Source organism: Falco naumanni, chromosome 4 (genome assembly GCF_017639655.2).
Source record: "Falco naumanni isolate bFalNau1 chromosome 4, bFalNau1.pat, whole genome shotgun sequence".
NCBI classification, from domain to species: domain Eukaryota; kingdom Metazoa; phylum Chordata; class Aves; order Falconiformes; family Falconidae; genus Falco; species Falco naumanni.
This window is the reverse complement of record NC_054057.1, coordinates 97,213,718-97,235,394: the sequence shown is the minus strand read 5'-3', so window position 1 is coordinate 97,235,394 and position 21,677 is coordinate 97,213,718. Positions and strand designations below refer to the sequence as shown.

Below are 21,677 nucleotides of genomic sequence, written 5' to 3'. Positions count from 1 at the left end.
CCAGCAGAGTGTTCCCACACCGCTGTACATGATACCACAGTCACAGTTAGAGGAATGACCACACAGCTGGTGAAAGAAATTTATCTAATATTAATCTACTGCTGCTGCTTTCCAGGAGTAATTTATTAGTAATTATATGGGGAACAGGGACAGCATCCATCTTAGTGCTCTGCCCAACTCTGTTTAAAAGAGGATGACTGCGTGCCAAATTGTGCTGTACACAGAAAGGAGTGAAGGAAGCTGATCTGTAAATCTAAACATTACTCAAGTTTTCCACAACCCCCGAGTTGCCTGTGCTGCACACAGCCTCTCCGCGTGGGGATGGATGAGCTGAGGTGGGGGCTTGGCCACACCTGTGGTGTATTTGGCATTTGTGAGCAGGAAATTAAATCACCAAACCCTGAATGCCTAAGTCAGCACAGGTGGGCTCAGATCACCTGGACTGAAAGTTTAAGAGACTGTCATTAATCACACCTGCAGAGCCTCGTTCAGCCAGGGCTTTTCAGGAGGAGAGAGGGAGTAGTAACTGTGATGAAGTGGCTGGCAGGGATGCAAGCAGGGCAGGTGATGTGCTCGTGTCAGACCTGCCCGGTCCTTGCCGTTGCCTTTCTCTGCAGTATGACCCCTGTGTGGAGATAGGTGAGGTGGGACTGGTAACATGCATGAGGAAGCCAAAATGACCAGCGAGTAAGAGGATCGAGAGATTTTTAGGTTAATTAAACAGTGTTATGTGGTCTGGCTGGGCTTTTTATGTAGCCAGTGGAAAGAGGATGCTCCTTAAGGTAATTCAAGGGGTGACTTTGATGCTGAGAAAATATATAGAGCTGTCTGGTTTTGTGTAAGCTTCCTTTGGGGAGGTGCAGGAACAGCTTTACAACTACAGCCTAGGGTGGGACTCTGCAGGGAGGGGTGTTTTGAGGAAAGGATTCGGTAATCACATGATGCTTCATAGACTGAAAGTAACAAGTATTCTTCTGCAAAGCAGCCGAATAGGTGTGGGGCTGCAGCAAACTGGGAACGCTGTCTAATGGGGTGGTGAGGCAATCCCTCCTGCTTTACTCCGTGCTGGTTAGCCCTTGGGAAAGCAGCACATTTTGGGCTTTGTCCTCAAAGAAGGAGATAATTAGGGGAAGAGCTGAGAAAGGTACAGCAAAAAGGAGCTGAGAATAGAGGCTGTGGGGCTAAGGCTCTTTACTGTCAAGAAGAGATAACTGCAAGGAGGTACAGATCATGTTTGAGTTCTCCTGGGCTGCTGCAGAAAGAAAGGGAATGGGCGGTTCTCTATGTCTGTGGTCGCTGGGATGAGAAGTGATATTAAGGCATGGATATGTACTTTTAAGATGAGGGTAGAGGAGCACTGGCATAGATTTACCCTGGGGAGTTGTGGAGCTGCAGTCACTGGGGGTCAGAAGTTAGACAAACATTTGCCAGAAAAGACAGAGCTGACCCTGCCTGAGGTAGGGTGATGGGCTGCCTGGCCTCTGCTCTGAGGCTCCTTCCAACCATCTTTGCTATGATGACATCGAAAGCAAATTCTGTGCAAAAATCAGTCAACGTGTTTGCTTTCCACTGCAAGGAAGGAGATGCAGAGTGTGCCCAGGGGGAAGAGACCTGGAATAAAGTAGCTGTGGCAGGGGGCAAAACGTGACTGAGACCTGAAACTGGTGTAATTATTATTTTCATCCTTCTCTTTAAATATTAATAGACTTTTTTTTTTTCATGTTATCAAGATGGCCAGCATTATTCTAAGCTGTTGCCAGAGCCGTGACTGCACTGTGCTTTGAGTTGTATTTTGCAGGAATTTTCCTTCCCCTCTCAGGAGGGATTCTCCTGTGGAATGGCTGTGGGCATGGAGCTGGGCACAGTGCAGCGTGCTCGTGCTGCTTTAGGAACGAGTTCTCAGGCTCTGGAGTAAACGGTGACTTTCTGATGCAAGACTCCTTTGCTTCCCTGCTCAACAGTAGGAAGGCCTGCAGGATGGCTGATTTTAATAATAATAATAAAGAAAAGCACAGTGTGCACCGGGGAAATAATAAGAAAAGGATTTGTGCGTGGTTTGGAGTGGGGCTCTCTGCACTGGCATCCCCCTCAGAGGGAGCTGTTGCTACCAGAACAGTGCAGCAAAGTGCAATAAAAAAAGTTAGCAAGTGTATACTGTCCAAAACACTTTGCATGTAACAGTGTAAGTGTGTCAGGTTTGGGAATTGTGGTCCCTGCCGTTCCTCCTGAGCCCGGCACAGCAAGCTGAGGTCTGGCTGCAGTAGTGGTGGCTGGTGGAGTTGCCCTCTGGAATGAGATCCCGCTGTAGGTGCGGTGGATGTGCCTTCACGCAGTCTTGCTTGCCTGGCCACAGGGGTTCCTGTGGGCTGTGGTCATCTGCTCTAAACAAAGCTTGGAAGGTTTTGTCTGTTTGGAAGCACTTATCTGTCAAGATGCTTAGCAGCAATCAGAGTATCAGTGTGGTCTGTAATTTCAGGTCTCTGTGATCAAAGCTTCCTGATGAGTAAAAGCCTTTTTATCAAGATCAGCGATGGGAAGAAAACGGGCTTTGTTACCTCCCTGCTGCAGAGGTTATCCCTATTGCCCTGTGCACCCTGGACCACACCTGGCCCTGCTGGCAGTGCTGCTGCTGTGTTGGCAAGAGGCTGTCTCACACCTGGAGGTCTTCCAGTCTTGGTAAAGATGGTAAAAGCAAGGAAGTGTTGGCTCATTAATGCCTGTGCTTGTCACTTCTAAGTGGAAATATGTTGAGTGGCTTTTGCATATTAACAGGCTTTCGATATTGGACAGGCTTGTGGAGATTTCAAAAGCTGCTTGAAAGTAATGGTTTATTTTTTTTCCTTGTCTTGGTTATGCTGAGGGTAAACATCTCTGCCCTCTAGTACCATTTGCCAAATCTGTTAAAACCCAACACATCAGTGATCCTGGGAACATGCCTCAGCCAGTGCATCCCTTGGAGCACACTGACCCGTGCCAGTCTGGGGCTGCTCTGGGCATCATGCTGGGGGCCTGGGAATGGCTGAAACCTGGCAGCTTCCAGGTTAGGAGGGTTTTAGCTCCATGCCCGGCAGGGATGTATGGCACGTATTGACATACCCTCTGCACAGTAACCACGAGTTCATTTCTGTGTTTTCACTCAAGCAGCCCCGTCAAGTCTGATATTTGCTTTCCCATAATGTTTGTTATGCCTTTGAGAGACATGTAGAAGAGTTAAATGATGAACAACCATTTCAGCAGCTTCGCTCTTTCAGCCCCGTAAATAATGAATTCATCAGGGTGAGAAAACACATGCCCAGACACAAACATGTGCAGAGCCTTGCGGAGAAAAGGGAATAAGCACGGAAGCTTGAGATCCAAATGCAGAGCCTTGTGCCAGTAAAATGGAAACTGCTTTTTGGAGTGAGAAAGTGTGTGTGTGGGGGGGTGTATGGAGTTAATTGCCTCAAGGGGAGACAAAAAGCAATTAGGAATGCAGGTGAGTGCTAGCTGAGGTTTGAAGTGATAGGTTGCTATCTGCTTGGCTTTCGGAGGGGACTATTACTTCGAAGAGGATGCTTGTTTTATTGTCTGCAAGTCTTATCTTTAAGCATCAGCTGAAATAATTCTGTTGTGACTCAACTTGCACGTTGAAGCTCGAGAAGGTGTACAAATACATTTTGAACCTGCTGGCCAGCATCAACTCAGTGGGACAGGGTGGTATGGCTTCAAAGAGTTTGCATTTCTGGAAGTTTTGTACAAATAAATAAATAAAGGAACCCCCACAATTCCCACACTGCCCCTGCTGAGACTCTTGTAGAGGTGGTGTGTGTGCAGCTTCTTATAGACAGCAGAGAATCCACACTGAGAGGACTGGGGAGGCAGATCCACGGGGCATTGCATTGCCAAGCATGCTGATGCGAGGGGAGGGGAAGAGCTGGTTCCTTCTGCTTCGTTGGCAATTAAAGCGGGCAAGCACAGCGGGCGAGGGCTGGTGTGCGCTGGCAGAGCGTGTCAGCGGAGCCCTGCAGACCCGTGTCTAATCAGCTGAAAAGCCGAGCTGCTGGTGCTAGCCAGGGGCTGGGGAGACCACTGGGATTTAATGCTTCATGCTTTTCTTTGATGTGTTTTCCCCAATTTCTTAGCACCGCCAGCTCCTGCCTTCAAAAGAGCGCCTGCCTGCTCTTTTGATCAACAAACTGCACGTGGCTTGACGGCAACAGCCTCTGACAGAGGCCGTGTCTTCTCTTTGGCCGTGGGAGCAGGGATGGGATGAAGGAGCCAGGGCTAGCAGGCTGGTTGATGGCACTGCTGAGTCCTTATGGCAGCGGTGGAGCTGCAAGGCAGCCACGCTGTGCGGGGCACCTTCAGCCCTCCTCTGCCACCAGGCTGGTTGTGGTCCTCTGGGCAAGGGCTCTTTCCCTGCTGATGCTCTCGGTGCATTTCCCAGGAGAACCGATGTGCAGCGGGAGGTCTGAGCCAGGGCGGTGGTGGGATGCTGGGCAGGGTGGGGTGTGAGGTGGGCTGCTCAGAACCCAGGTGTCTGCAAACCTGGGCTGTGCTGGGAAGGTAAATGAGGTGCAAGTGGTTCTCCTGGGAAACCTTAGCAATGTTTTGCTAGCTGGAGAGTAGCACTTTGTGATAACTCTGTTCTTTTCTGGAAAAGTAGCAAAGAAAAATATACTGGTTTGCAATTAGTCCTTCATACACAGGTGCTCCTGGACAGCCAGTGGAGCATGTAGGCAGCTCTTTGATTTATGAAACGCTAAGACTTCAATACTCTGATCCGTCTTAGCTTGATTTGCACTGATAAGAGCTAGGGCATTTTCATAAAGTTTGATCATCTGCTTATAGCCTTGTCTAAACTGTTTCGCAAATCAGCTCCCATGAAGAAATTTTCTTTTGTGGTGCTGGAAATTTATTTGGGGAAGGTTGGACAATTCAATTTGGAGGCATTTTACTGCTCAGCAGGTGATGATGGGTGGGAAAAAAATCATGCAGAGTTTAAAGATACTGAATTTCAGAGCTTAACAGGGGCTTGCAGTTCTTATGTTGGCATCAAAACCATAACTTGGCTATCACATAAATGGCCCACCAATGTGCATGCACTAATTATTTTTTTCTAATTGGTTTTTTTTTCCCTTGAAACTCAGGCCATTTCTGACAACTCTTGATCTGCTGTATTTTTCTCAGTGATCTCTGAAGCAAGCGAAGCCTGCAAGATCATGCTGTCTGAGCTTCTTCCTTCTACCTATAGATTTTGACCTTCTTAGCCACATTTGACTGGGGGTAAATACTGCATTGCTGTGGGTTTTGTGACCCTACGTGGCTGCTGGGCTGAGCAGGGACCTCTGCTTGCAGAGGTTCACACCAAAGATGACAAATGGAAGCAGAGGAGAAGGAAAGAAAGAAGCATTAGTAATTCCTGAGTTTGGGAGAAGTTTAGTCAGAGCTTCCCCCAGTAACTGTCAGTTTCCTTCTCATCCCCCTTTATATATATGGTCGGTGTAATGATGAAAGCTCAAACGAGAATGCAAATATGATGTAATTTTGCAGAGCGTCTTTCCTAGGAGTGCTACAATAATTACAGGCTGAAACAATATAAGTACAGAGATAATAGCAAAGAGAGAGGAAAATGGAGAGGCGTGAGCAAAAGGGAAAATAAGTTTTCAGCTGAGTTCTGGAAAGAAACAGAGAGCTAATGAGTTGGAGCTCATCTAGATGGCAGCAGCAGGCATTGCTTTTCCTACCAACAGGGATGATGTGTGTCTGGAGAATGAAAGAGAATTAAAAAGTTGCCTGATTAGTGGATGGGGGTTGCAAGAACTACAGAAAAGGACTAGGAGTAGGCTGAAACAACCGAGGTGTCGTGGATTTGTATGTACTTTGGTTTATTCAGAATGAGTGCCTGATACTGCGCAGTTCATAAAAACAGGCTGCTTAATCTGTCTAATCCCTATTTGTCTGGATTATTAAAATCATGTTTGGGTTAGGCAGTATTGGTGCTATTGCTGCTACAGAGCGGCCAGGGAAGGAGAACGAAGGTGATGGCAGAGGGTTTGCCCCAGCCTGGAGACCAGCACCAGGACACACCAGGACTTGGGGCCGTCCGCATGCCCACCCGGACCCTGCTGCCACCTGGCTGATGGAAGTGAATTTTGGCAGCTGTCAGACTGAGCCATGGCCCTGGTGTGGGCACAGGGTGGTTGGTGCCCCAGCTGAAGGCAGTGCAGGTGTAGGCAAAGCCCTCCTGCTCGGCTGGGGCACCCGGGACAGTCAGGGTGGATCACAGCCATGGTAAAGGGCAAACAGCCCCCAGCATCCTCAGGAGCAAGAGGCACAAGTGTTTTATGGGCTTCTTTATCCTCTGCCCCCTCCCACGAGGTCAGACCCAGAGCACTGAGTACCTTGGGGTGGCTGCAGCCTTTTTCCCCAGCGATGATGCCAAGCAGAGGGTGGTTTGCATTTGATGTAGGAGGCTCCTTTGCTTTTTCTCTTCTTTTTTTTTTTTTAATTTATTTATTCCTGTGAATCCTGGTGAAGAACGCTAATAGAGCCACCAGCTGTATAATCAGTGGGAGCAGGTCCCCATGTTTACACCAGGCGTTTGTTAGCAGGCGGAGCACACGCAGTGCGTGCAGAGGTGCTCACTTGGCTTGCTGTGCCAGACGGAGGCACTGGTGAAGATGGACACAGGTGGGCTGCTTAGTGTGACAGAAAATAATTAGGAGGGCATTAGTTTTAGGTTGAAATAAATGGGTTGTCCAGCTGTAGCTGCTCTAGAGAGGAAGTTGAATGTTAATTAGATGCCACTAGTAATTATGGTGATTATGTATTTTTTGAGTGGCTGTTGGGAATAGCTCAGTTCACATCCAGAGGGTAATGTGAATGACATTTCTAATCGCTTTAAAAAAGAGGGAAGGTCTTTTTTTTTTTTTTTTTTTTTTTTAAATAAGGACAATTACAGTAAAACAAAGCTACAGTAGGATGCAAAGAACTGTAAGTGGTTTGATGTGACTGCTTAGGGAAAAATAACTGTTGGCTGAAGTAAGAGAAAATGCTTTGTGTCTGGTACGAGAAACACATCCTGATTTTCTGCAGAGTTAAAATAGACCGTGGCAGAGATGGGACCTTCCATCTCCGGGTCCATTTTCTTAACTGTGAGACAAGCAGTCCTCTTGAAAATAACCCTGAATTTATTTTGCTGGCTTTCAGGCCTGTCTGATGCTTCCCTCCCCTTCTTACACAGATAAACAAAGGTGATGCCAGTAAATTCACTGAAACAGTGATTTTGTAGAAGACTATTACCTTGTGTTACATGCAGACAGCCAATTTAAATATTTAGACCAGAAACCAAATTTTACAGGCTTGTCTATACACAGGGCTATTCTGAAACAGTTGCTCCGTGCATATTTCTGTAGGCATTGCGGTAAAACAAGTGCCTGCATGTGAATCTATTCAGGAATAGCTGTTGTGCTCTAAATTCAAATTTTCTTTCAGTTTTTTTTTTCAGTTGTAGATCAAGCCTCTCACTTATACCCACTAGTTAAGAAGTGAACTCATTAACATGCCACCCACTGTGTCTGATAACCTAACTAACACCTTCAATCTCAGACAGTCTCAGTTCAAATTCACTCTTAGCATTGTTTCTCAAGATTATTTGTAGAATAAATTTGCATAAATTCCCAACAAGCGTGTACTGGACACCCAGATATTTGTTGAATACATTACTGGAAATAAATGATGTGCAACAGTGTTGTCTTCCATGCAAACTCACCAAGTGCTTCTGGGGGTTCCTCACTTCAAGAAATAATAACAAACACTTTAAGCTTATACACGTGAAAATGTGCAAAAGCCCAAGGACAATGAGGTGATTTGCACAGAAACCCTCTGATGGTTGGACAAGGACAGTCTTCTCCGATCCACAGGGAAGGTCCACCTAAAGCAGTTGTACAGCTGCCTAATGTGAAACTTAAAAAAATGCACCATTCCCCTTCGTTCACAGGGGACATACAGTACCTCACCACCTGACCTTCCTGAAGCTGATGTCTGGAAGAGCCCTGATGATGATGATTCATGTAAGATACTATCTGTTTTTTGCATGAGCTCTGTTACTTGCTGTCGGGTGCATGACTGGTTGTTCTGAGCATTGGGACCATAGAAGATACCCTCACAACATTCAGTGGTGACCAAGACATTCATTCACGACTGAGACAGAACTGAACAGACACTCAGCACGGTGGCATAGCCACCTTCTTGGTCTTGCACTGCAGTGTCTGCCTGGGCATCAGTGGGAGAGGTGTAGGTTTTCACCAAATAGCCAACCCCTTGCCTTGCACTAGCTGCTTTCTCCATGGCGGGGTTCTTCAGTGGTCCCTGGTCCTGTTACATGGGGCCACCTACTCCTTTGGGTGTGGCTAGATGTCCATCCATTACAGAGCCGAAGTGCAAGTGTCCTGCATCATCAGATGAGCGCATGCAGACAGCTCCTCGCCCCTGCACCCAGGCACGTGGGCACGTCTGCTGCATGGTGTGCGCTTGTCAGAACAGCCGTGTTCTGCTCACATAATGGATGTAGTTGCATGGTGGGGGAAGGATTGCAGATCTGAGGGAGCTGGAGCAGTGGGGTGCCCCACATCTGGGAACAAGCCTTGGGCTAACAGCTGACTGAAAACTTTTGGTGGGCTGGACGCATCCAGAGGCATAAGGTTTGCCAAAGGAAAGGCTCTCCTCTCTACTGGAAACACAGCAGCCTTTGCCTTCCTTAAATACTTCCATCTAGGAGAGCTGATGGCCACTTTGATTGAACTATGTTAAATGAAAAGTACGTGGCAAGATGAATGCTCTGCTTTCTGCATCTAAAATTCCATTGCTAATTAGATGCTATGGAAACAGGAAGGCACTTTTTTTTCCTTTTCCCAGTCAGTCAATTGGAATACAATTTTATCCTTTTTATCTGTAGTACTGTAGTTTGGGGAAATAGTGAGACCCTGCATGTGTTTTCTTGCATGCTCGGATCACTGTGCAAATTTGACAGTTGGACTTACCCAGTGCTTACGCAGCCTGTGCTCTCCTCTTCCAGATTCCTCCTGAAGGATCTACTACTGAGTGATGGGAAGTTGTCAAAACCATTGTGCCGCATCAGGAAGAGCACAGGACAGCCTGGGACTCTCATTCCTCTTCTTTGAGGATGAAGAGTTGACAAGTTTAAATGAACACACCACAAGCAGTAGAGTCTGGTGGAGGTGGAGGAAGATCAGGACCCCCCAGCAGTTTTTGAGGCTTTGAAGAGTCAGACCCCAAGGACGTTCATCTAGATATCAAGGCCTGTGTTTATAAGAGCGATTGCTTTGTCGTGTTCTCCTTGAGGACCTTGCTGAGCATGCAAAGAGGGGGTGTATGGTGTCACCCCCAGTGGAGGTAGGCTGGCTCATGCCACCTGATCTGTTCCGGTGCTTTGAGCTTCTGTGTACACTCTGCCGTCACCACACTTGCTCCTGTAGGAGTTTTTGCTGCCCTTCTGCCTGGCAGCTTCAGTTTTCCTTGTTTGCCCTTTACTCTTCTCTTCTCAACCTGTACTTGGACACAGGGACAGTTCCCAGCCATGCTGATGGGTTTGCTTCAGCCCTGATGTGCTGGTGCTTCACCCCCCTGTCCTTTCTGTGCCTGGCACAGGTGTGGAAGCTGTGAGCTCTGCTCTCTGGCCAGTGGTAACTTTGGCTATAACACAGGTTTCTCTGGGTCTCTGCGACTTTCTGGGTGAGGAGATCCATCAGCCTGAGGGTTCATTTGAACAAGCACCATGGGTGAGAACAGGAGCACTGCGTCAGGCTGTGTTTATTTTAAATCTGAGGGTCTGCTGTGAACCGTGTCCACCAAGGCAGTCCCACAGCCCCGCTGACTCCAGGGTTGTCCTCTGGTAGGCTTGCAGGTGGTGAGGACCACCTCCTGGGAGGCAGTCATGCAGTGGTAAGGTTCCTGGGGAGACACCCTCACCCCTGGGAACGCTGGGGCTCTCCCAGCTGGGCTTGCTGGGAGCTCTCCCAGTTTGCCCAAGAGCACCGTGGCGCTGCTTGGCAGCCCAGGCAATGGCATGAATAATTTTCTATCCTCTTGTTTCAAACAGTAAAGCAAAGACAGTGGTGGAAGGAGGAAGGAGTATCCCACAGAGGGTTGTGCTGGGCACCCTCGTGCTCTCCTAGTGCATGCACAGGGGCTGTTTAACCCTGGGACCCCTCTGGAGTGCTGGTCAGGGTGTCTCAGGCTTGCGTGGGAAGTGATAATTTCTGTGTGGCTGCAAAGTGTTGTACTGGAGCTGGTCCCTCCTTGCTGCAGAGGGGTGGGGAGAGGGCGAGCAATTTCTTTTTGCACAGATTTTTAAACCGCTCCTCTGGTTTTCTCACTCCTGGGTTGATGGATGTTGCTGCTGTCCAGCATGAGGATGGCTCCAGCTGCAGACCATGAGTGATGTTGCAGCATCACAGGTCTGTGCAGTATCACCTGCCTGTGGCTGTAATAGGCAGGGTGGTGGCTTTTCCAGGAGGAAAACCACCTCAACTGAAGCAGTTTCCCGTGATTCCCCCGTGGACCTGGTGGTACAGTGAGTGTGCTATGTGCTGTCGGGCTGTCAGTCGCAGCAGAGCGAGGGGCTCCTCCAGTGGTGGCTGGGCAGGGCAGAGGCAAGTGTGATGGCTCTGGGGCTGGTTCAGGTGCACACAGAGCCCTGGTGCTGCTTCCCTCCTGGCATGGGCACCCCAGGCCCTTGCTCTGGGACCCCGCTTCAGGAAATGTGTTCTTTCCCATCGGTTCCTCGCCAGCTCTCAGCAGTTTCTGTGCATGCCCACCAGAGAGCAATCCCAGCACAGGGTTGTTGTCTCCAGAGAGACACAGAGAGAGATGGCAGGTCTGAGTGTGAGGCCAAATCCATCTTCCCTCACCCCTTCCAGCCCTGTCGTCTCATCCCAGACCTGAGCTGAATGGTGAGTTTGGCCCCACCATGTATGCTGTGTCTGAGACAAGAGGAGCATCCTGTCAGACAGGGAGGACATGCTGCCATGCAAAGCTCTGGCTAGAAACCCTGCCTGGGTCTTCTACAGCAAGCCCAACGCCCTCTCCAGGGAAGGACCGTGCCAGGAGTTAGCAAGGAGCATCAGTCCAACACACAGGGAGCAAGCAGGGCTTCAGACGGAGTTTACAGAACTTGGGCAGGTAAAAATCTGGTGCTTTAAGCAGTCTCCTGCGTAAGTGCACAAATTGTGCTCATCTCATAGAATCATTTAGGCTGGAAAATACCCATAAGATCATCAAGTCCAACAGGTATTTCAGTGGATGTCTTGAACGTGTAGTTGGGTGTCTTGTGGGTTTGTATGTGAGGAGCCATCCCAGCGCTTGATGCCTGGGGAAGGGAGAAACCTGCGCTTTTCGTGCGTCCCCAGGCTTTGCAAGTGTCAGCTGAACTTCAGTGCTGGCATGAAGCCCCGGGGTGGGCAGTCACCTTTGGGCTTGGAGATGGAGGCTCAGCCACACAACACCGAATATCTTATCTGAGCTGCTTGTGTCGGGAGGGAGAGATGGACAGGATTTATTTTGGCCGGGACAGACCCACAGTGCAGGGAACGGAATCGCCTGCTGGAAGGAGCCATCCCTCTGCTCCGTGCTTGGCTTGAGCCGCAGGGGCGGCATTCCCGTCTCGGTGGTGGGTGCAACGGTCCGTGGCACTGCCGAGCCACAGCCCCGGTAATTCCAGAAACGGGCTTTGAAGGAAAGCTGAGGGAAGAAACAACTCTGTGCTATTTTTATCCTTGCAGTAGCCCCTGGGGATTTCGATTGACAGGATTAGTTATGAAGCCAATATTATGAGTTTAACTATGAGTGAAATAACACAACTTCTGTGGGAAGCAGAGTAAAAGAGGCAATTATGCAGTAGTTTAATAACAGCGCTCTACTGGCTGGGTAGCTGAAAACTTACAGTTGACAGTAATTAGACTTTTTCATTCTTCCTGTTAAATAGCTATAAAAATTACAATAGAAAGTCATCTCATTCTCTTTTATTCCAAGCTGTTTTCATCATACAGTCCGTGCCCATTTGACCTTCAGATTATTATTTTCTGTGTTTTTACTGTCTGGTATTTAAGATGTGCAGAAACAAGACCTGAAGTTGAAAAATGCAGAAAGCACTAAGAGTTAGGGTGTTGCAGTGACACTATTCCAAGCATCAGAAATCCATGGGGTGCTTGGGTGGACAGTGAGGGCTTTCCAAATTGACTCACCCTGAATAACAGCTGGACTTGTAACCACAGGAGTTACTCCAAATCATTTAAAATTACAGTAAAAATGAGATGTTATAAATCAAGCACTCTTTTGCCTGCCTGATGCTGTATTGTGCCATGCATAGATAACGGGGGGGGAGGGAGGGAAGTGCTGTGGTCCATCAGTCTGGTTGCCAGGTGCTCGCTGCCGTCGCCTCCCTTGTTGGGATGGGACCCGATGTGGTGATCTGGTCTTGGGCTTTGCTCCCACCTTGGGCTCCGTGCTGGGGTGGCAGCGTGAGTGGGGACAGGTATTTGTTGGCTGGCAAAGAGCTAGGCTTTTACTGATTCAGGCAGGAATCTGCACGATCCCTCAGGTCTGTGGGGCATCTTTTCCCAATCTTTGCTGCTCCTCTGCAGCCCCTGGTGCTGTGATGTGCTGGGTCTGTACAGGCGGCACATATCCCTGTCATTCTCATCCCAAGGGATGCTTACTTGTCAGCTGCCCTCCTTTCAAGCACGGTCCTTTTATTTGTGTCTAGACAGCAGTAGATTTTCTCTTATGCCATAAAAACTGTAATTACTTTATCAACTGTGTATTTCCAAACTCGCAGGGTAAAACTTGATGAGCCAGCAAATGTGTGGCATTTCAGTTGCTTGTGATCATAGCTTGAAAGCGCTATGCAGCACAAAGGAAAGAGCTCTCAGGTTTGCTCTCACCGTCGAAAGCTCAGGATGGGATATTTGCTTGGAGGCTAAAAGTATTCTTCCTCTTGCTCTCCTTTACTTTATAATACAAAAGAGCCAGGTATGATAAATGATATCCTGGTCCTGAGGCTGTGAAGGGGATTGAATATGAGGTTGTGTGTTTTGCAGCTCCGGTGCCTGGTGGGATCTTGGACACGTGCAATAAAGAAGCTCTGCAGCAGCACACCTGACCTCGCAGCAGAGTATGACTCTTACTTTTCCTCTGCCATAGCAGTAACATCACAGTTCAACTTTACACTCATGTTTTAGTTTTAATACACTCTGGAGGTGCCCAGAGCAATTAGCAGGGCAGAGGCCACCTCCAGGTATGCTGCTACCTCATTTGCTTCCACTTGTCGACAGAAATACGCTGTGCTTTTGGCAGATGCAAATGTTCCAGATGGTACCGGGAAAAGTGTAAATGAAAGATTTGATTCCAGCTTTTCCTCACTTTAATAAAATTGTGTTCATCTCTCTGGTAGAGCCTTTTTTTTTTTTTTTTTAGAGGGTTTTAAAAATGCTTCCCTCCTCCTTTCTCCTACCCCTAACTCTGAGTTTGTGACCTTCAGGTTGTCCCTGTGTCATTCAAAGGTGTGCTGCTGGGCATTGCAGTCTGCCATCCGATGCACGTCATTCTGGTGCTGAGATCATAGTCTGTAAAACCTGGATATAATCCATTAATCAGGGTGTCCAACTGCCTCTGTGGTGGGGCCAGTTGCCAGGTTTGAGTCAGGTGGACAAGGCAGCGAGCAGTTCATGTGTTCTCAACACCCAGGTATGCCCTGGTGTGGCACAGACCTTTGGTGCATGCTGAAACAAATATGCTCTGGGTTCCCACCACCCCCAGCATAACTGCAGCAGGGGCAGCGTGTGGCTCAAAACACTCAGTGCTGCTCCTGGGCTTTGCCTACTGCTCAGGTAGGTAGTGTCTTTCTCCTGCAAAGCCATGGTGGAAGAGCAGGGGGGCTGAAAGGAGTCACCCTCTGGGGGTGGTCCATCCCATGGGGTGCTACCTGGAGCCGAATTTGGCTTGGAAGGATGAGGGAGAGGAGAGCTGACATCTCCCCCATTAACTCCATCTGGAATGGTGTGTGTGCTTCCAATCGTGTGCTGTGCTGATGCTCATGCAGTGCCCGAGTCACCACCCTGCATTAGCTTATTCCAGCACGTTTCCTTGTTACAAAATTAGATCCATTTTGCAAATTACTGCTGCACTAGTAATTGAATTGAAGGGTATTTTTTTGTTGTTTTTCTTTTTTCACTGGAGTAAATCAGGAATAAGTCAACAGAATCAAGCCCTTAGTGCTTTCAGCAACATGCTCATTTAAATTGGATGCAAGAGGGTGTCTGTGTTTACATTTGGCCTGCCAAGAATCTCTGTTTCAGAAACTGGCTTACATAATATGTCAAAATTGGTTTACTCATTAGCATTGCAAACTGCGTGAAACAAGCCACAGATTGATAAACTCACAGCAATATTTGCATCCAGAGCCGAATGGCACAGGGGGAGGGGAGGTTCATTAGGAAACGTTCCATTTCCACAAGGAAAACAAATGGTTTCCAGTTATATATCTCAGACTTCGTTAATTTTCTGTCTTCCCAAATTTAAATAAAGATTGAGAGGGAAATGTGAAAATCTCTGTTGGCAAACAGGCAGCACATCTTAGTATTTCCTGGGCTGGTGGGTTATTTGTAGCAGCAACTCCAGGCTGGCCAATTCTCCTTGCCCCAGCCGGGGCTGCAGCCCCTCTGCCAAGCTCCAACCTGCTCACACAGCCGCTGCTGCCTTGATTGATGTTTTCTCTACAGAACAGGTGGGATGGAGGCTCTGATATTACTCATTATCTCCTCCAAATGTGGAGTGGGCACATGCGTAGTAGCGTGGTCAGAGGGCCCGTGGTGGTGCTGCCTGCTCCTGCCTTCGCCTGGGCAGGGAAGCCTGGGTGTGATGCAGCCTGGGGCAGAGCTGAGGACCATGATGCTGGAAAAACTCTAGCTTAGGTCCTCCATGGTGAGACCAATAAAACTTCATCTCTGCCATGCAGTGGGTGATTTTATAGGCATCCGTAAATCTGCTCACATGTGCAAGCATGGACAGGGTTCCTGGGGTAATATGAGCAGATGCGTTAAGAGTAAAGCAACACAGCAATGAGAGGGTCTCAATGTAACTAGTGCTTTTGGGCTCCCTCTGTGGGGGCTTTAGGTACCCTGTGGTGGGCTGGGTGCTGTGGGACGAGATAGCAAAGCGCAGTGGGGAGCCAGAAGAGTGGCCCCATCTCCTGCCATCCTTGTGCAGATGCCTCCCATGGCTGCTACTGTACTCGGGGAGATGTCTTTTCCCCAGGCTGCAGCCCTTTCTGGTACTGGTGTCCCTGCATCCCTTTTAGCTCTGTTGGCCATGAACCTCATAGAGGCAGGGATTAAACCTCTCCAGCCCTGAGTGATGTGGCAAAGCTGGCGGTAATCTGCTGGATGTGTACAGCTTTTCAGCAGTATCTAAAGGAGTTTGGGGCTTAAATCCTGTGAAGCTTTTTAGTTTGCTTTGAAACTCCCAACTTAAAAATCAAAAGTGGAAGACTCTGATACAGCATAGAGAGCAACATGGTATAACAGCGCTGGCATCATCAGCAGCTGTCTTTATGCTTGGTGATGCTGAGTGCCCCGTTCAGTATTTCAGATTAATTTTTCTGAAAAAGAATCTAATAAAGCTGAAGAGAGCACCAGCCTGCGGTGCTGCAGGGTCTGCTGCAGCCCGGTAAGTGGTCTGCCTTGTGAGCAAACACCGACACATCTGCTTTCAGCAACGTTAGGCTTGATCCACAGCATTCATGTTTTGTCGCTGGTTCAGGAAGAAAAGCAGGCTTTGATCTCCTTATGTCACGTAGTCCGTGTTGCGGTGTTGTTTGAAGGAGCTGTGCAACAGGACAGGTCATCGCCTGCTGCAACCCATCGTGCTCTGGCTAAAACTGCATCCTCACCCCCACGTCCTGCACAGGTGCCCAAGTGGGCACACATTTTAGAAGGCTGAGACACAGCAGCTCCCAGGGGCACCTCTGCAAAACTATTTTAATGCATGTTTTTCAAAGTTTTCAGGAGAGTTTAGTGAGTTTCAGTAACAGCAGTTGTTAGCTGTGGGAAGGGAAAATAAAATTATCTCACTGGAAAATGAAAATGAGAGGTGTTTGCATTTCACTTGCTGTCACACCTTGCAGCAAGAGGCTGGTCACCATGAGATACAGCAAGTTTCAGTGCCAGCTGGAGAGCTGAATGCAATGAAGAAGGCCAGGAGCAATGAGATGTGTCAGCTGGGGAGCTCAGGCAGGCTGAACATCCTCCTGCCATCCTCAGCCAATGTGTGGGAGAAACCCAGGCACCCACAGGCTGGAGAAGAGCTCTCCCAGGGCTATGGGAGAGCCAGCAGTAACCCCTGTGCTGATGCAGTGGGTGGCAAGTTTTGTGTCGTCCTCAGGCACCTTTGCCCATTGCTGGCTTTTGATTCATGTTTGTCTTCGGGTCTGTGTTACTCCTTCAAAATCTCCTCCGTACCTTGTCTGGGCTGCTCTGTCTTTTCTAGAGCTGGCAAGGAAGGAGTGAGATGTGTAAGCCCTGTCCTCGGGGAGGAAGGTGTGTTGGCCAACACTAACTAACACTAACGAGGCAAATGCTGAGACATTGTGTGTCCCACATGCAGGCTGCATGGTGGGAGCGTGGCTGCAGAGTGCGGTTCCTGCGTGGGTAAGGCAACAAAAAGAAATGCTGCTCACGGTGCAGTGGGAGGCAGATGCTGCCCAGCTTTGCAGACCAGAGGTGCTGAGTTTAATCTGTGTGGCTGGGACTTGGGCAGCATGCACAGTAGCCGACAAATGCTTTCACATACTTTAAAATGCGCCAAGCAGCAGAGCCGTGCTTCAGCCCAGAGAACTCTCTCAGCACCACGATGTCTCCTCATTACAGTATCAGCCAGCATCAGGCTGTATCTGTTGGAAACACGGGGTCACATCATCAGCAGTGACATCTGTCAGCATGGCAGTGCAGCTTCTGCTCGTGGGGAAGGGGCCTGGAGGATCAGCACTCATGAAGGGCTGCTGGAGCATCCTGTGTGTCTGGATTGTACTAGAAGTGCCAGCCCCAAACAGATAAATTGAATTATCAGACAAATTCAGTCTCCTTGGTTTTGTCTTCAGGATTTTCCCTGTGAATTCCAGCTCTTCTTGCACAGCCTAAATCCAAAGCCGCTGGGGAAAAGCAATTGTGCTCCAATTTTGCTGCGTAGAGAGTTGTTGTCACCCAGCAGGTGTTTCTGTATACCAGCGTGTAACTCCTGTCTCCAAATAAAACAGAAAGTTCACCTTGTGTCTCATCCGTTGTCACATGTATTTGGAAATATTTGATGCAGCGTGTAGAAAAGAGGGCAAAACAGCGATAAACCCAAGGCTGATAAACAAATAGCATAGAGCGTGATTCACAGCCTGGGTAACAGCAAGCAGCGCCTGGCAGAGTGGGGCTGGTGGATCCATTTTGTGTTCTTAATGTGCTGAAGTCCTGAACACAGAGTGGAGAGGTGGGACAAGCCTGAAACCCCCCTTGCGAGGAGGTTTGCAGTGGGACGGCGTGGGGTTTGTGTCTTTGTGTGGCTGCTGGGGGGAGCAAATGTGGCATCTTTGCACAGAGGTGGCAGGCACTTGCTGGGGATGTGTCCCGTTCCCAAGCAGGTGCCTGTATGTCAGAGGCAATGAGCTTACCTCCTGCTGCCTTCTCCTCCTCCTCCTCCCCACACACACAGGGAACAGCAAAGGGTTTGTGTGGGTGGATTAATAGCACAGAAATTTTCCCTTTTGGCGCAAGGGAACCTGTGGTTTCCCATAGGTTTTCTTTGATACACAAAAGGGGGTGAAAGCTCCGGTTCCTGGAGGACACTTTGGAGGTCTAGTCTTGTGTGAGCACAGGAGGAGCTCAGTGCCCATTAAAGTGTGGGAGACCTGAGGGGTCTTTTCCCCTGTTTGGGTGGGCTCCTTGCAGTAGCTTTCTAAGATGCAGTGAAAGGCATCTCAAAGTAGAGTCCAAAAAACCCCCCAAACCCAGCAACGAAGAAGCACTGCTCCAATGACAGTTTGTAAGCATCAGAGCTTTGGAGGATCTTTAAGCTTAGTGCAACTTTAGCCCAGAATTGTGAACTGTTTCTCTCCTGTAGAGCACGCACAAGGACTCAAAGCGATGCTGCGTTAGCAGTGGGGAGGAAGGGGCTGCATCTCCCAGCCCGCTGTGGTGGTACCTGCACACAAAGCAGCCAGCCTCTCACCGAGGGGAAAGTATTCACTTTCTCTACTTAGGCTGTGTGTAGTCATTGCCTAATAATATGAGCATTTTGCCATCTCTCTGCAAATAAGGCTGAGGCTGCTGCCTGATTGGTATATCATCTCACTTTCTCTCGGCATTGATTTTCTTGCTCTCCTTATTTGCTTCATAAAAAGCGAGGCAAGGAGCTGGTGCTTGCTTGCTCCTTCTCCCTCCCTCCCTCCTTCCCTCCCTCCCTCCCTCTCTCTCTCTCTCCTGTGAGAAGCTTTTGGGAGCCTTTATTTTTAGTATGAGACAAACCTTGCTTTATTTCAGGAGACGCAAGTTGGATTATAAATTCTTTTGTAAATGTGTATGGTGATATTTGCTCCGGTAAGTTATGTGCATCTCTGTTTATTTGTGTAACTGTACTGTCTGGGGGAGAAGTGGGGTTTTACAGGAATTGTGAAGCTCACAGAATTGTTTTTAGGTTTGGTTTCTTTGTACTCTCATGCTGAGCCCAACTGTTCCATGGGTTTTAGATAGATTGAAATATTTTCAGTTTGTATTTTGCTTTGCAGAGGAGAGTGCCTGCTTTGAAAACTTGTTTTGCACTTCATTTTACAGCAGAAACGCGGAGAGCGAGGATTAAAGGGAAAGGGAATTCTGATTTATTGTGCTCCTTCTGGCATTTTAAATCAAAGAGGCCTCAAAAATAATGCAGCAATATTTGATATTTTTTTAAAAAATCAGTAAGAGATACTTAATAATGATCAAGCTGAAGTATGAATATCTGCCTGCATATTACCTCAGAAAGATCAATCTGAAGTGTAGCAGGTTGGCAGCAACATGCTCCTCATCAAAATGTATTCATGAAATAAAGAAAATCTTTAAATTAATTAAGAAAATAGCTTGCTTTCAGAGTGTAACATCATAAATACAGGTCAATAGGCTGTTGCTCTGACTTTCTCCTCCCTGCCTCTGCTTTGTAGAGCTTAGCAGCCTCATTCCTCAGCTCTTGGCTAACTTGGAGCCCTCTTCGTTACCTGTAAATAACAGCGAGGTGCAGTTATTTATCTCTCCCCATCATAGCTCCTGGTGTGCTTTCCAGGGAGTGCAAGACAGTGATTGTAGGAGCACAGCTGAGGAAAACAAGATGTATAGCTGTCATACTTACAGACTGCATAATAAATATTTGAATTTGCAGCATTATATTGATTAATTTATTGGCACTTCGATTTTTTCATACTTGAATCGTGTCCATGGGAGTCAATCACTTTGGCGTTTCAGAAGTCGTTAAAAACTCCAGCTGCAGCACAAGCTGGAGCTGCTGTGAGAACATGCTTAAGTATCTACCTGCTCAGAAAATCAACGTATTAGACCCAGAATAATCTGCCTACTCTCATGATACCAGGGCATGCTAATAGATATACAAAGTGTACTTTAATAAGACGTTAGAAGGCTGTAAATAAGTTTATTAAACCCACAGGAGAAGGTAAAGATGTTGTGTCTGGAAGTCCAAGCTAAACTCCTCCGGAGAGAAATTTCAGATTGGCAATAACTGCTTAGTCATTTTAAGCTGCTTTTGAACCAATTTAATTGTTCTTGTTTTTTCAAAACTGAATAGTTGCACTTGCCTTCTCACCTGCCAGAGGAGCAGCTGATGGGAATGTTTTGTGGTGTGTCCCTCTGCAGTGGGTTCACCAGCTGTGCTGGGGGCTGTGCCCTGGTTGCCCAAGCCGGGGCTGGGCAGGAGCTGGTGCTGGTGTGCAGCATCCCACGGCAGCCAGCCGGGCGTGGGGCATTGCACAGGCGAGCCCGTGCACTCGGCTCCTGAAAACGTAGTTAGCAGGCACTCGGTTCAGTGGATTTTTGGCTTTTGCATGATTGCTGTTTCATAAAGACCATATATATATATGTATTTATTCCAGCTGCATAACTTGAATGTATGTGCTTGGCACGGTGTTGGAAAACATGGTGCGTAAAATGTGTTACGTACCACAGTGTCAGAGAACAAGGTACGTAACAATAATTGTCTTTTTCACAGTCATTTAACTTCTCAGGTGTGGAGGGCATGCGTGTCTGAGCAGTGCACATCTCACACACTTTCTAAGCATAACCCTGCTTCCCTGAGGACAGCATTAAGCATTTCTAACTTTGCCAAGCCTTGCTGTCTGGCTCAGTGCAATGTCCTCCAGGTGAGCAGAAGGATGGTGATCAAAGAGCACACTTGGATGACCCTGGAGGGGAAGGAGCTGTGTAGCATGAACGGAGGAGCATGATTCCTGCTTCCTACCCTGCAGAACTGAAGGCCGGGGGGGGTTGTGCCATGTAATTCACCAGAGCAGAGGTGCCAGACCGCCCTGAAAGCTGGGCTGCAGTTCATTAAGGAAGCCAGTTGAGCTCATCTTAACAGCTTTGGAGCAGGAAATGTCACCAGGGCTGGTTGGTTTGACTGCAGGCAGGGGGACGGCTCACCCCTGTCCCAGAAGGCAGGTCGCCAGCGGCCAGGGGAGTGTGAGGCACAAGGTTAAGCCCATCACTGCAAGACTTTCCCTTGGCAGAGGAGCTTGTGGCTGAGCAGAAAGGATCCCTTCAGCCCTACATGATGTCTGTACAGGATGCGACTGAGACAAACTCAGGAGGATGGGAGAGCTTGCCCTGCTCCTCATGTTACATACAGAGAAGTCTTCAGTGCTCATGGTTTTCCATCTGTTGCCTTTTGCCCATCCTAGCATTGCAGTGCATGGTGCTCCTTCAGCTCTGGATACCTGGTGGTAGCAGATCTAGGGGCAGCTTCTCCCCAGTCCGGTACCCCAGACCACCGCTTGCCTCTGGGACCTGGGAGCAGCCTCCATCACCTCCCCAGCAGCATGGCATTCTCTCTGCAAGATGACCTCAGGTTGATGTGCCGCCAGGGCTTGGTGCAGCTGCAGGGACAGGTTCACAGCATGGTGCTTCACAAACTCTGGGGCTGAAAATGGGAGAGTTGTGCCAGCGGGATGGAGGAGTCACTGACCTTTTCTAGCAGGTGCATCAGGCTTTGAAAGGAGTTTGAAGCATTATTTTAGGGGTGTATGGATCCTGGGGAGCTTCTTTTCCTTTGAGTCCTGTCTCCTTCGCTGCTCCTCTAGCAGCTCAAACAGTTCCTAGAAAAATTCCCTAAACTCATAAAAAATTGATTTCTTAAATATCTGGCTCCTCCTGAATGCCAAATACTTTTTTTTACCCAAGTCCTTGGAAGACTTAATGAGTACTTTCCTCACCTCTGTTGATCCTGTTCAGATCGATAGGCTCTCTACAGGGGGAAAGGTGTTAGTGTTGATGCTGGACAGTAGCTACCTGTCACTGCTGGTGATGGCAGGTGGTGTTTTATTCTTCATGTCACTCTTGATTAGGAGATCCTGCACAATTATATGACCTTTTTTTTTC

At 48.3% G+C, this 21,677-nt stretch overlaps 1 protein-coding gene across 2 annotated transcripts in view; it reads left to right on the top strand.

Moving 5' to 3' along the window:
* The window catches only part of SYNPR (synaptoporin), a 109,866-nt gene that overhangs the window by 45,550 nt on the left and 42,639 nt on the right, over positions 1 to 21,677 (top strand). The window contains exon 1 of one of the 2 annotated variants that reach the window (XM_040592566.1): positions 18,461 to 18,638. The exons of the other annotated variant lie outside the window; for it this stretch is intronic. Coding sequence (XP_040448500.1) covers positions 18,615 to 18,638 — 24 coding nt within the window. The 5' untranslated portion in view covers positions 18,461 to 18,614. Of the gene's footprint in view, positions 1 to 18,460; positions 18,639 to 21,677 lie in introns of those variants that run through there. 2 annotated transcript variants of the gene reach the window in all.